General features: G+C 41.7%; 1 protein-coding gene across 1 annotated transcript in view; it reads right to left on the reverse strand.

The window, feature by feature from the left end:
* The window catches only part of CMTM6 (CKLF like MARVEL transmembrane domain containing 6), a 50,300-nt gene extending 37,391 nt beyond the window's left edge, over positions 1-12,909 (reverse strand). Inside the window, exon 1 of the mRNA XM_027088380.1 lies at positions 12,702-12,909. Within this exon, the coding sequence (XP_026944181.1) occupies positions 12,702-12,839 (138 nt within the window). The 5' untranslated portion in view covers positions 12,840-12,909. The remainder of the gene's footprint in view (positions 1-12,701) is intronic.
* Positions 12,910-13,938: the final 1,029 nt, after the last annotated feature.

The raw sequence follows: 13,938 nt of genomic DNA on the forward strand, positions 1-13,938 counted from the left end.
TTCTTTCTTTCTTTCTTTCTTTCTTTCTTTCTTTCTTTCTTTCTTTCCTTCCCTCCTTCCATCCTCCCTCCCTCCCTCCCTCCCTTTCTTCCTTCCTTCCTTTCTTTCTTTTTCTACTTTTTCTCCCTTTTATTCTGCACTGTGTGGATGAAAGGCTCTTGGTGCTGAAGCCAGGAGTCAGTGCTGTGCCTCTGAGGTGGAAGAGCCAACTTCAGGACACTGGTCCACAAGAGACCTCCCAGCTCCACATAATACCAAACAGCGAAAATCTCCCAGAGATCTCCATCTCAACACCAGCACCCAGCTTCACTCAACGACCAGCAAGCTACAGTGCTGGACACCCTATGCCAAACAACTAGCAAGACAGGAACACAACCCCACCCATTAGCAGAGAGGCTGCCTAAAATCATAATAAGTTCACAGACACCCCAAAACACACCACCAGACGTGGACCTGCCCAACAGAAAGACAAGATCCAGCCTCATCCACCAGAACCAGGCACTAGTCCCCTCCACCAGGAAGCCTACACAACCCACTGAACCACCTTCAGACACTGGGGACAGACACGAAAAACAGCGGGAACTACAAACCTGCAGCCTGCAAAAAGGAGACCCCATACACAGTAAGATAAGCAAAAGGAAAACACAGAAAAACACACAGCAGATGAAGGAGCAAGATAAAAACCCACCAGACCTAACAGATGAAGAGGAAATAGGCAGTCCACCTGAAAAAGAATTCAGAATAATGATAGTAAAGATCATCCAAAATCTTGGAAATAGACAAAATGCAAGAAACATTTAACAAGGACCGAGAAGAACTAAAGATGAAACAAGCAATGATGAACAACACAATAAATGAAATTAAAAATACTCTAGATGGGATCAATAGCAGAATAACTGAGGCAGAAGAACGGATAAGTGACTTGGAAGATAAAATAGTGGAAATAACTACTACAGAGCAGAATAAAGAAAAAAGAATGAAAAGAACTAGGACAGTCTCAGAGACCTCGGGGACAACATTAAACGTACCAACATTCGAATTATAGGGGTTCCAGAAGACGAAGATAAAAAGAAAGGGACTGAGAAAATATTTGAAGAGATTATAGTTGAAAACTTCCCTAATACGGGGAAGGAAATAGTTAATCAAGTCCAGGAAGCACAGAGAGTCCCATACAGGATAAATCCAAGGAGAAATACACCAAGACACATATTAATCAAACTATCAAAAATTAAAAACACAGAAAACATATTAAAAGCCACAAGGGAAAAAAAACAAATAACACAAGGGAATCCCCATAAGGTTAACAGCTGAGCTTTCAGCAGAAACTCTGCAAGCCAGAAGGAACTGGCAGGACATATTTATAGTGATGAAGGAGAAAAATCTGCAACCAAGATTACTCTACCCAGCAAGGATCTCATTCAGATTTGATCGAGAAATTAAAACCTTTACAGACAAGCAAAAGCTGAGAGAGTTCAGCACCACCAAACCAGCTTTACAACAAATGCTAAAGGAACTTCTCTAGACAAGAAACACAAGAGAAGGAAAAGACCTACAATAACAAACCCAAAACAATTAAGGAAATGGGAGTAGGAACATACATATCGATAATTACCTTAACTGTAAACGGACTAAATGCTCCCACCGAAAGAGACAGATTGGCTGAATGGATACAAAAACAAGACCCATATATATGCTGTCTACAAGAGACCCACTTCAGACCTAGAGACACATACAGACTGAAAGTGAGGGGATGGAAAAAGATATTCCATGCAAACGGAAACCAAAAGAAAGCTGAAGTAGCAATTCTCATATCAGACAAAACAGACTTTAAAATAAGGACTATTACAAGAGACAAAGAAGGACACTACATAATGATCAAGGGATCAATTCAAGAAGAAGATATAACAATTGTAAATATTTATGCACCCAACATAGGAGCACCTCAATACATAAGGCAAATACTAACAGCCATAAAAGGGGATATCAACAGTAACACATTCATAGTAGGGGACTTCAACACCCCACTTTCACCAATGGACAGATATCCAAAATGAAAATAAATAAGGAAACACAAGCTTTAAATGATACATTAAACAAGATGGACTTAATTGATATTTATAGAACATTCCATCCCAAAACAACAGAATACACATTTTTCTCAAGTGCTCATGGAACATTCTCCAGGATAGATCATATCTTGGGTCACAAAGCAAGCCTTGGTAAATTTAAAAAAATCGAAATTGTATCAAGTATCTTTTCCGACCACAATGCTATGAGACTAGATATCAATTACAGGAAAAGATCTGTAAAAAATACAAACATATGGAGGCTAAACAATACACTACTTAATAACGAAGTGATCACTGAAGAAATCAAAGAGGAAATTAAAAAATACCTAGAAACAAATGACAATGGAGCCACGACGACCCAAAATCTATGGATGCAGCAAAAGCAGTTCTAAGAGGGAACTTTATAGCAATACAATCCTACCTTAAGAAACAGGAAGCATCTCGAATAAACAACCTAACCTTGCACCTAAAGCAATTAGAGAAGAAGAATTAAAAACCCCAAAGTTAGCAGAAGGAAAGAAATCATAAAAATCAGATCAGAAATAAATGAAAAAGAAATGAAGGAAACGATAGCAAAGATCAATAACGCTAAAAGCTGGTTCTTTGAGAAGATAAACAAAATAGATAAATAATTAGCCAGACTCATCAAGAAAAAAAGGGAGAAGACTCAAATCAATAGAATTAGAAATGAAAAAGGAGAAATAACAACTGACACTGCAGAAATACCAAAGATCATGAGAGATTACTACAAGCAACTCTATGCCAATAAAATGGACAACCTGGAAGAAATGGACAAATTCTTAGAAATGCACAACCTGCCAAGACTGAATCAGGAAGAAACAGAAATATGAACAGACCAATTACAAGCACTGAAATTGAAACTGTGATTAAAAACCTTCCAACAGGACTTCCCTGGTGGCGCAGTGGTTGGGAGTCCGCCTGCCGATGCAGGGGACACGGGTTCGTGCCCCGGTCCGGGAGGATCCCACATGCCACGAAGCGGCTGGGACCGTGAGACATGGCTGCTGGGCCTGCATGTCCGGAGCCTGTGCTCCCCAATGGGAGAGGACGCAACAGTGAGAGGCCCATGTACCGCAAAAAAAAAAAAAAAAAAATTCTTCCAACAAACAAAAGCCCAGTAGCAGATGGCTCCACAGGGGAATTCTATCAAACATTTAGAGAAGAGCTAACACCTAGCCTTCTCAAATTCTTCCAAAATATAGCAGAGGGAGGAACACTCCCAAACTCATTCTACGAGGCCACAATCACCCTGATACCAAAACCAGACAAGGATGTCACAAAGAAAGAAAAATACAGGCCAATATCACTGATGAACACAGATGCAATAATCCTCAACAAAATACTAGCAAACAGAATCCGACAGCACATTAAACGGATCACACAACATGATCAAGTGGGGTTTATTCCAGGAATGCAAGGATTCGTCAATATACGCAAATCAATCAACGTGATACACCATATTAACAAAGTGAAGGAGAAAAACCACATGATCATCTCAATAGATGCAGAGAAAGCTTTTGACAAAATTCAACACCCATTTATGATAAAAACCCTGCAGAAAGTAGGCATAGAGGGAACTTTCCTCAACATAATCAAGGCCATATATGACAAACCCACAGCCAACATCGTCCTCAGTGAAAAACTGAAAGCATTTGCACTAAGATCAGGAACAAGACAAGGTTGCCCACACTCACCACTCCTATTCAACATAGTTTTGGAAGTTTTAGCCACAAAAATCAGAAGAAGAGGAAATAAAGGGAATCCAAATCGGAAAAGAAGAAGTAAAGCTGTCACTGTTTGCAGATGACATGATACTATACATAGCAAATCCTAAAGATGCTACCAGAAAACTGCTAGAGCTAATCGATGAATTTGGTAAAGTAGCAGGATACAAAATTAATGCACAGAAATCTCTGGCATTACCTATACACTAATGATGAAAAATCTGAAAATGAAATCAAGAAAACACTCCCATTTACCATTGCAACAAAAAGAATAAAATATTTAGGGATAAACCTACCTAAGGAGACAAAAGACCTGTATGCAGAAAATTATAAGCCACTGATGAAAGAAATTAAAGATGATACAAATAGATGGAGAGATATACCATGTTCTTGGATGGGAAGAATCAACATTGTGAAAATGACTCTACTACCAAAAGCAATCTACAGATTCAATGCAATCCCTATCAAACTACCACTGGCATTTTTCACAGAACTAGAACAAAAAATTTCACAATTTGTATGGAAACACAAAAGACCCTGAGTAGCAAAGCAATCTTGAGAAAGAAAAACGGAGCTGGAGGAATCAGGCTCCCTGACTTCAGACTATACTACAAAGCTACAGTAATCAAGACAGTATGGTACTGGCACAAAAACAGAAAGATAGATCAATGGAACAGGATAGAAAGCCCAGAGATAAACCCACGCATATATGGTCACCTTATCTTTGATAAAGGAGGCAGGAATGTACAGTGGAGAAAAGACAGCCTCTTCAATAAGTGGTGCTGGGAAAACTGGACAGGTACATGTAAAAGTATGAGATTAGATCACTCCCTAACACCATACACAAAAATAAGCTCAAAATGGATTAAAGACCTAAATGTAAGGCCAGAAACTATCAAACTCTTAGAGGAAAACATAGGCAGGACACTCTATGACATAAATCACAGCAAGATCCTTTTTGACCCACCTCCTAGAGAAATGGAAATAAAAACAAAAATAAACAAATGGGACCTAATGAAACTTCAAAGCTTTTGCACAGCAAAGGAAACCATAAACAAGACCAAAAGACAACCCTCAGAATGGGAGAAAATATTTGCAAATGAAGCAACTGACAAAGAATTAATCTCCAAAATTTATAAGCAGCTCATGCAGCTTAATAACAAAAAAACAAACAACCCAATCCAAAAATGGGCAGAAGACCTAAATAGACATTTCTCCAAAGAAGATATACAGACTACCAACAAACACATGAAAGAATGCTCAACATCACTAATCATTAGAGAAATGCAAATCAAAACTACAATGAGGTTATCACCTCACACCAGTCAGAATGGCCATCATCAAAAAATCTACAAATAATAAATGCTGGAGAGGGTGTGGAGAAAAGGGAACCCTTTTGCACTGTTGGTGGGAATGTAAATTGATACAGCCACTGTGGAGAACAGTATGGAGGTTCCTTAAAATACTAAAAAAAAAAATAGAACTACCATATGACCCAGCAATCCCACTACTGGGCATATACCCTGAGAAAACCATAATTCAAAAAGAGTCATGTACCAAAATGTTCACTGCAGCTCTATTTACAATAGCCCAGAGATGGAAACAACCTAAGTGTCCATCATCAGATGAATGGATAAAGAAGATGTGGCACATATATACAATGGAATATTACTCAGCCATAAAAAGAAACTAAATTGAGCTATTTGTAATGAGGTGGATAGACCTAGAGTCTGTCATACAGAGTGAAGTAAGTCAGAAAGAGAAAGACAAATACCGTATGCTAACACATACATATGGAATTTAGGGAAAAAAAACGTCATGAAGAATCTAGGGGTAAGACAGGAATAAAGACACAGACCTACTAGAGAATGGACTTGAGGATATGGGGAGGGGGAAGGGTAAGCTGTGACAAAGCGAGAGAGTGGCATGGACATATATACACTACCAAACGTAAAATAGATAGCTAGTGGGAAGCAGCCGCATAGCACAGGGAGATCAGCTCGGTGCTTTGTGACCACCTAGAGGGGTGGGATAGGGAGGGTGGGAGGGAGGGAGACGCCAGAGGGAAGAGATATGGGATCATATGTATATGTATAACTGATTCACTTTGTTATAAAGCAGAAACTAACACACCATTGTAAAGCAATTATACTCCAATAAAGATGTAAAAAAGAGTCATGTACCACAATGTTCACTGCAGCTCTATTTACAATAGCCAGGACATGGAAGCAATGTAAGTGTCCACTGACAGATGAATGGATAAAGAAGATGTGGCACATATATACAGTGGAATATTACTCAGCCATAAAAAGAAATGAAATTGAGTTATTTGTAGTGAGGTGGATGGACCTAGAATCTGTCATACAGATTGAAGTAAGTCAGAAAGATAAAAACAAATACCATATGCTAACACATGTATGTGGAATAAAAAAAAAAATGTTTCTGAAGAACCTAGGGCCAGCACAGGAATAAAGACGCAGAGATAGAGAATGGACTTGAGGACACAGGGAGGGGGAAGGGTAAGCTGGGACGAAGTGAGAGAGTGGCGTGGACTTATATATACTACCGAATGTAAAATAGATAGCTAGTGGGAAGCAGCCACATAGCACAGGGAGATCAGCTCGGTGCTTTGTGACCACCTAGAGGGGTGGGATAGGGAGGGTGGGAGGGAGACGTGAGAGGGAGGAGATATGGGGATATATGTATATGTATAGCCGATTCACTTTGTTATGCAGCACAAACTAACACACCACTGTAAAGCAATTATACTCCAATAGGGCTTCCCTGGTGGCGCAGTGGCTAAGAATCTGCCTGCCAACGCAGCAGACACAGGTTCGAGCCCTGGTCGGGAAGATCCCACATGCCGTGGGAGCAACTAAGCCCATGCGCCACAACTACTGAAGCCCACGCTCCTAGAGCCTGTGCTCCGCAACAAGAGAAGCCACCGCAATGAGAAGCCCGCATGCCGCAACTGGAGAAAAGCCCTCACGCAGCGATGAAAACCCAACATAGCCATAAATAAATAAATAAATAAAAATTTAAAAAAAAATTATACTCCAATAAAGATGCTGGAAAAAAAAAGTTAAAAAAATACAGTGTATTGAGTATCATGTATCCAACATTGTAATATATATAGGAACATGTAATAACAGAGCAACAAGATCAATGTATAAGAAAACAATAATTTTATATCTCATAATTGAGCATTTGTTATACATAAATTCAGGAAATATCAGGAAAATGTTCAGATCCACCTGCACTAATAATAGCTGGAGAAAGATGAGTGGGAAAGCAAGACTCAAATCAGGGCCAAGAGACACACAGGATCAGGATAGGCAGAGGGCATTCCAGGTGCAGCACAAAAGGAACAGATTCATGCCAGCAAGGATTTGCACAGTAGCCCAAAAGGGATAATAAGGCAACCAACCTAACTGGATGGGAAATGATGAGGAAAATGGTTAAGGAGTTGAGTGACAGTGATGATCGTGTCAGGGAGTATGGACTTCTAGATGCAGGCACTGCCTGTCTGGTTTAGTTGGTTAGCAGACAGGAGGAGCGGAGGTCTGGATGAGGCCTGAAGGAACATCAACAGTTCAAGGGGAGGAGAGAACAGGGCAACTTGCACCAGACAAGCAAGTCACAGGAAGTTTAACACTTCTTTCCTAAACTCCTTAAGAAGCAAGGACTTCCGGGACTTCCCTGGTGGCGCAGTGGTTAAGAATCCACCTGCCAATGCAGGGAACATGGATTCGATCCCTGGTCCGGGAAGATCCCACATGCCACGGAGCAACTAAGCCCGTGTGCCACAACTACTGAGCTGCGCGCCTAGAGCCTGTGCTCCACAATGAGAAGCCCGCGCACCACAATGAAGAGTAGCCCCCGCTCGCCGCAACTAGAGAAAATCCGTATGCAGCAACAAAGACCCAATGCAGCCATAAATAAATAAACAAACAAATAAATTCAAAAAATTTTAAAAGCAAGGACTTCACTGGTGGTCCAACGGTTGGGACTCCGCGTTTCCGATGTAGGGGGCTGCACGGTGCAGCCAAAAAAAAGAAAGGAAGTAAACACACTCCTCCAAATTGTAAATCTAACAATGATGCTGCGGAGTGTGTGAGTGGTGTGAGGGCTGAAATGTGGCTTATTTTATTAATCATATATATGTAAGTAATCGTATATATTTATGTTTATATTTGTAAGCAGACACTTTTTTGTATTAAAAAAGAAAAAAGATGTGAAAGTTAAGGGAAGAAGTTTGAGAAATGTGTGGTCACCAGCATTAAATACCAAAGTGGTTAAAGACTGGAAAAGAGATAAAGTCACTGAATTGCTTAAGGAAATAATGGTGAATGCAACCCATAAATTTAGAGGCTCACTGATTACTTTCTGGCAAACAGTTTTGCTCTCAATGGCATGAAGGCATGTACTAAAGATTGCTTACTGGATATTAGGCTAAGTATCTAACAACAGTACGTACACCCAATGCGGCTCCTTCTAATGACGAAATTTTACCCAAACATAATTAAGCGAATTATCAAGCTCTTAGAGTTGGGAGAGCCCTTGGAGAGCACAGTCTCCCAGCCTCATGCTTACAGTTGATGGACTTAATCTCTGACAGACTAAATCCCAAGTCAGCCAGGCACAGACAAGAACCCGGGTCTCCTAACTCCTACTCTGTACTTGTTTCCCCCCATAAAGCACTGTTTGTTAAGTTCATTTTACGACTATGTATGTTTGTGTAGGTTTTCCCTGTAAGTTGGGTTTTTGAAGTTACAACCATAGTTTTGTGCATTTCCCCTTTTGCTGGTAAATCATACATTAAAACCAATGTGCTAGGGTCAACACATTTGGGAAGTCTTAGTGACTAAAGATGGTCTTACACTTCTGGTGACTTAAATATTCAGATAATGACTACCCTGTGTCTCCATTTCAGTTTCACTACCTTTTCTGAAACTTCAGTCTTCCCTAAAATTAACAGTCATCATACTACATACTAATTCTCCATCATTTAGCAGTCTACCACCAAAAAACTTCCCATGAAAAGAACTTTTTAACATTTGCTATTGATTATAAGGCTCCATCTACACAATTATATTAGTCTGTGAATTTCTGAATTTGCTATTAAAAACCTTGTAGTGATACATAAGGTTCAAGTAAACAAATCAGTCAGCCTGAAATCAGGTAAGCCTCCCTTGCCTTTGGCAAACATTTATTCTCCCAAACGTTCAAAGATATAATTTGCTGACATTACAGATCTTCTTCAAGGTAAAAACAGAGCATTTCAATTTAGTACCTAACAGTTTTCACATTTAAATCATGAAAAGAGCACCAACATAATACAAACTGTTTCTAAGTGATCTGTTTCTTGGCACTTACAGAGTAACAATATTTATAATTTAATAAATTTAAATGACTGGTGAATTCTAAATCAAACTGCTTGCCTGAAGAGCCATTATGGGGACTTCCCTGGTGTCGCAGTGGTTAAGAATCCACCTGCCAATGCAGGGGACGTGGGTTCAATCCCTGGTCCAGGAAGACCCCACATGCCACGAAGCAACTAAGCCCGTGCACTGCAACTACTGAGCCTGCGCTCTACAGCCCGCGAGCCACAGCTACTGAGCCCACGTGCCACAAATACCGAAGACCGCGCACTCTAGGGCCCACCTGCCGCAACTACTAAGCCAGCATGCCCCAACCACTGAAGCCCGCGTGCCTAGAGCCTGCCCACCGCAATGAGAAGCCCCGGCTCGCCGCAACTAGAGAAAGCTCGTGCTCAGCAACGAAGACCCAACACAGCCAAAAAAAAAAAAGAAGTCATTATAATCATAGTACTATGCAACCTTCAGGACATTCAATTGGTACCATAAACACAATGCTGGCTTGTGGCAGAGAGAATATCACACATACTTAGATGACTGCACCAGTTTACTAGCAAGGAATTAGGTTGCCAAAGGTCAGTTCTTCCCTTAAAACAAAAACAAACTCCCTCAAAAATAACAATAACAAAAACGTCACAAAATAAAATATGGGCATAAGGACCAGTCTAAGGGTACAATAAATAAAGTGACTGCATCAATTTAGACCTGCAATGACTCCTTATGGTAAATTCTCAGCTGAGTCTCTATTTTTTCTTCAGCTCTGGAAGGGTGCATGGACAAGCCTTTGAAAAAATTAAGGTCACATCTGAATGGTAGACAGAGCCATGTAACTCCCAGAGTATGTTAACTCAAGAACTGGTTATTCTCTTTTCTCTCTAACCTCCCCTTCTGTTTGCAGGCTCCGTTCTCTGTCTACCCTTTGGTGTTCAGCTCTGTACCAGCAAGCACATCCCACAGAGCCTCAGAGATTTCTAAAAATCTTAAGAGTGGAAAGAACCTCAGAGGAAATCCAATGCAACTTCCTAGGACTCTAAGAATTTCCTAAGTACACAGTGTTTTTTAAGTTTTAGAATAAGATTCATTTCCCTTTTGGGGTCTTTGAGAATCTGATAAGATTTATGGGTCTAGAATAATGTACCCAAACACAGAAATGCACTATATTTTGAATAAAATGTCATAGGGCTTGCAGGTCTCTTATTAAAGTACCTCCTCTTTTTTTTTTTTTTTTTTTTTTCGGTTCGCGGGCCTCTCACTGCTGTGGCCTCTCCCGTTGCGGAGCACAGGCTCCGGACGCGCAGGCTCAGCGGCCATGGCTCACGGGCCCAGCCGCTCTGTGGCATGTGGGATCTTCCTGGACCAGGGCACGAACCCGTGTCCCCCGCATCGGCAGGCAGACTCTCAACCACTGCGCCACCAGGGAAGCTCAAAGTACCTCCTCTTTTGATTATGGGTTTCTCCACTATGGTTGTTTCCTTCTTGGAGCTTTCCAATTCTATTTAATTAAAAAATAAGTTATCTAAAGTAAAACAACTTAAAGGCAGAGTTTGAGTTAAGGCAAAGAAGACTTTGCCTGTTGCCCCTGGCTGGATGACAGTTTTCATTTATTCTATATATAACTTCCTTGGGACTTTCTGGGTAACTCCTATAATATACTGTTGTGAAGAGGCAAGACATTAAAACAGACAAAGCAGGAACAAAAAGAAAACCATCAAAATGAAAGGCAATAATGAAATATTTTTTTTATCTATATTAAAGAAAGTGTTCTTGTAACATTACAAGTTCCCCATGAACAGAGGGAATTCCCTGGCGGTCCAGTGGTTAGGACTCCGAGCTTTCACTGCAGAGGGCACAGGTTTGATCCCGAGTCAGGAAACTAAGATCCCGCAAGCTGTGCAGTGGCAGTTTTTATTCTCTCACTCTTTCTCCTACGGATGATGGAGAACAAGCAGGAATAGTCTAACAACCCTCGAAAGGCAAACTCATCTTCCTCTCCTCCCCACATCCAAGTAAAAAGTCTATCCAAACTTCTGGCTGTATTCTATTCTGAAGATATGGAACTACAGTTTACTAAACTATAAACAAGGTAATGGGAAATTTTACTTTAGATTTGCCAGTTCTGATTAGAAAGGAAACATAAAGGCAACTAAAAGCAGATTTAATGGGCAACAGACCAGAACTGATGATGTCTTTTGAGCAGCAAGAGTGCTTCAGATGAATATTAACCCTTTTCTGTTCTAAACAGTTCTATTTATGTAGAAACATTTTAGCTCTAAGGCAGAGAAACATAGCTGATATCTAAAAGTCAAGTGAGAGCTGACAAGAGGAAGAGCAGAAGGAAGCCCTTCTGGGTAGAAGGAACCGCCCATGCAAAGGAACAATGGCAGGAGGGAGCTGATGACACCTGGTAAGAACAGAAAGGTTGCCAGTATGGAATTAAAAGGAGACAGAGCCAGACCCTTGGGTTCCACAGGCCACAGTGTCACTTGCTTCCAAATGACTCCCCAATTATTCTCAGAAGTGATCTTTTTGGTGGCTAAAAAGTACTGTTTGTTTTCTGACTACTATTTTTCTATCCAATAAAAGCAGGTCATCTGAGTTCTAAGAATATAAGTTCTGGTTACCTGATTTCTAAGAACTTAAGATTTTTCCAAGGAAACTAACTGGCTATTTTCACTTGGTTGGTTCAAAAAACCAACCCAACCCATAAACACTCTATAAACAGTCTGAGTTTTCCTCTTGCAGAAAATGTTACCCATCATTGGTTAAAACAAAACATAGGAACTTAATATGTGTGTAATCTGAATTAAAATTTAAATCTCAAAGATGTTTTGATATTTTCAGTAGTAGGTTTAAGGTCCTTAACCAATGCCCAAAGTAAACTGAAACTCAGCGACATTGAAAAAGAATGCCCTCGCTCTGCTACCTACACATAACACACACAAAAAGCTGTCCTTTTGACTTCGTATTTGGTACACACATATTGCTCATTCAGAAGTAATTCTTTTCCAGTCAATATAAAACTTTTGGGAGACAATTTATTGGACACACACATCTCTATGCCTCGTGTAGTATCGGAAGACTTTGTCCAACAAATTAAACTGCCCCCTTGGGCTCGCACCAGGAAACCCGTAAGAACCAGAGAAAGATAAACAAAAAGCGTTTCATAGTCTAAATACAGGCACTTTGGGAGATAATGCAGAGTTACAGCTGGGAGAAGAGCCGAAGTCCTACAGAGGAGGAGAGAAAGTCTACGCGGCTGACTTGGGTCTCTGACGCATTTCCTGCGCCCGCCAAACACGCTCGGTGGTCCTAGGTAGCCGTCGGGGACCCAGCGGGGGAGGGAGCCGGGATGAGGGGGCGCCGGCAGGAAGGGGGAGCCCCGAGGGGAACGGACCCTCCCCAGGCGGAGAGGGAAGGAACTGGAGATGTGGAAACGGCCGCTTCTTAACTGCCAGCTGAGAGCCGCTCGACTGTCTCCTCTCGCCCGGGAGCCCCGGCCGCGGACTCACCAGCTGAAGGAGTTTGATGATTAGCCGGGTCCCCTTGAGCCGGCGCAGGTTGAAGTAAGCGACAAGGCCGCTCCGGGCGCCTCTGGTGGGCCCCGGGTGCGCCTCGGTCGTGGATCTGTAGACCGCTCCGTTCTCCATCGCCCACGGTCCGGGAACGCAAGGCCGCAACTGGCGTCGCAGACTTCACCGACTCCGCTACCAGGACCTTCACTTCCTGGGCCTCCGCCCCACTTCCGGCCGACTCCGCCCCTGCCCCGCCTCCTCCAGAGCCCCGCCCCCTGCCGCGAGGCCTTACCTCTTTTCTAACTTGTAAGGATCTGCGGAGAGACCCAAGGAAAGGGAACAGCAGGTGCAAATGTCCTGAGGATCCAATGAGCTCGGGTCCTTATGAAACGGCTGGTGTGGCTAGGTTAAATAAGGGAGAAAGAGAGGCGGTGAAGTTGGAGATGTAGGCAGAGGCCAGATAATGTAGGGGCCTTGCAGAGCAAGGGAAAAAATTGGATTTCATTTTAAGTGCTATGGGTTTTCTTGAAGGACTTTCAGGATTTCTCCCTCCTGCTTCTCTCTGAATTCCTTCTAGGCTTAACTATCAAAATTGTTTCATTTACTTGTCTCTTTTTTGTTCACCAGCTGCTACAGCCCTATATGTTAATTTTGTGTGAACTTAAAGATACTCATCAAGGAAGGTAATTATATTTTAGCAACCGAAGTTGATCAAGTTACATGCTAGGCACACATATTTTCTCCACAACAATATAATGTAGGTACTGTAATTACTTTCATTTTACAGATGAGAAAACTGAGGCTGGAACCCAGTCCTCCCAGGTACAAAAGCCCCTCCATGTCCCCCAGTTCTTGTTTTTAATAAAAGGCTTTAGTCTTCCTAGGCCTTCCCTGAGTTCCCAAGAGCAGATTCAAGCAATTACTAATTATGGAAGTGAGGAATGCAGAAACAAAAGAAAAGCAGTCAAGAAATGATAGCTCAGGGATTAAACAGAGTCCTAGTTCTTCCTCAGGGGATATATACACATAATCTGACCACAGATCTTTGAGTTGTTCTGCAGGAACTAAGACCCCCATGCTGGTGGAGGATAGTGACTACATGCTGACCACAAGCACATAGACCCCAGACTGGTTGGAACCAGAAGGTTGGTGATTAATATTCCTGAAACAGAGCTTCCCTGGTGGCACAGTGGTTGAGAGTCCGCCTGCCGATGCAGGGGACATGGGTTCGTGC

Source organism: Aethalodelphis obliquidens, unplaced genomic scaffold (genome assembly GCF_003676395.1).
Source record: "Aethalodelphis obliquidens isolate GAN/ISIS:26980383/991018 unplaced genomic scaffold, ASM367639v1 scaffold62, whole genome shotgun sequence".
NCBI classification, from domain to species: Eukaryota; Metazoa; Chordata; class Mammalia; order Artiodactyla; family Delphinidae; genus Aethalodelphis; species Aethalodelphis obliquidens.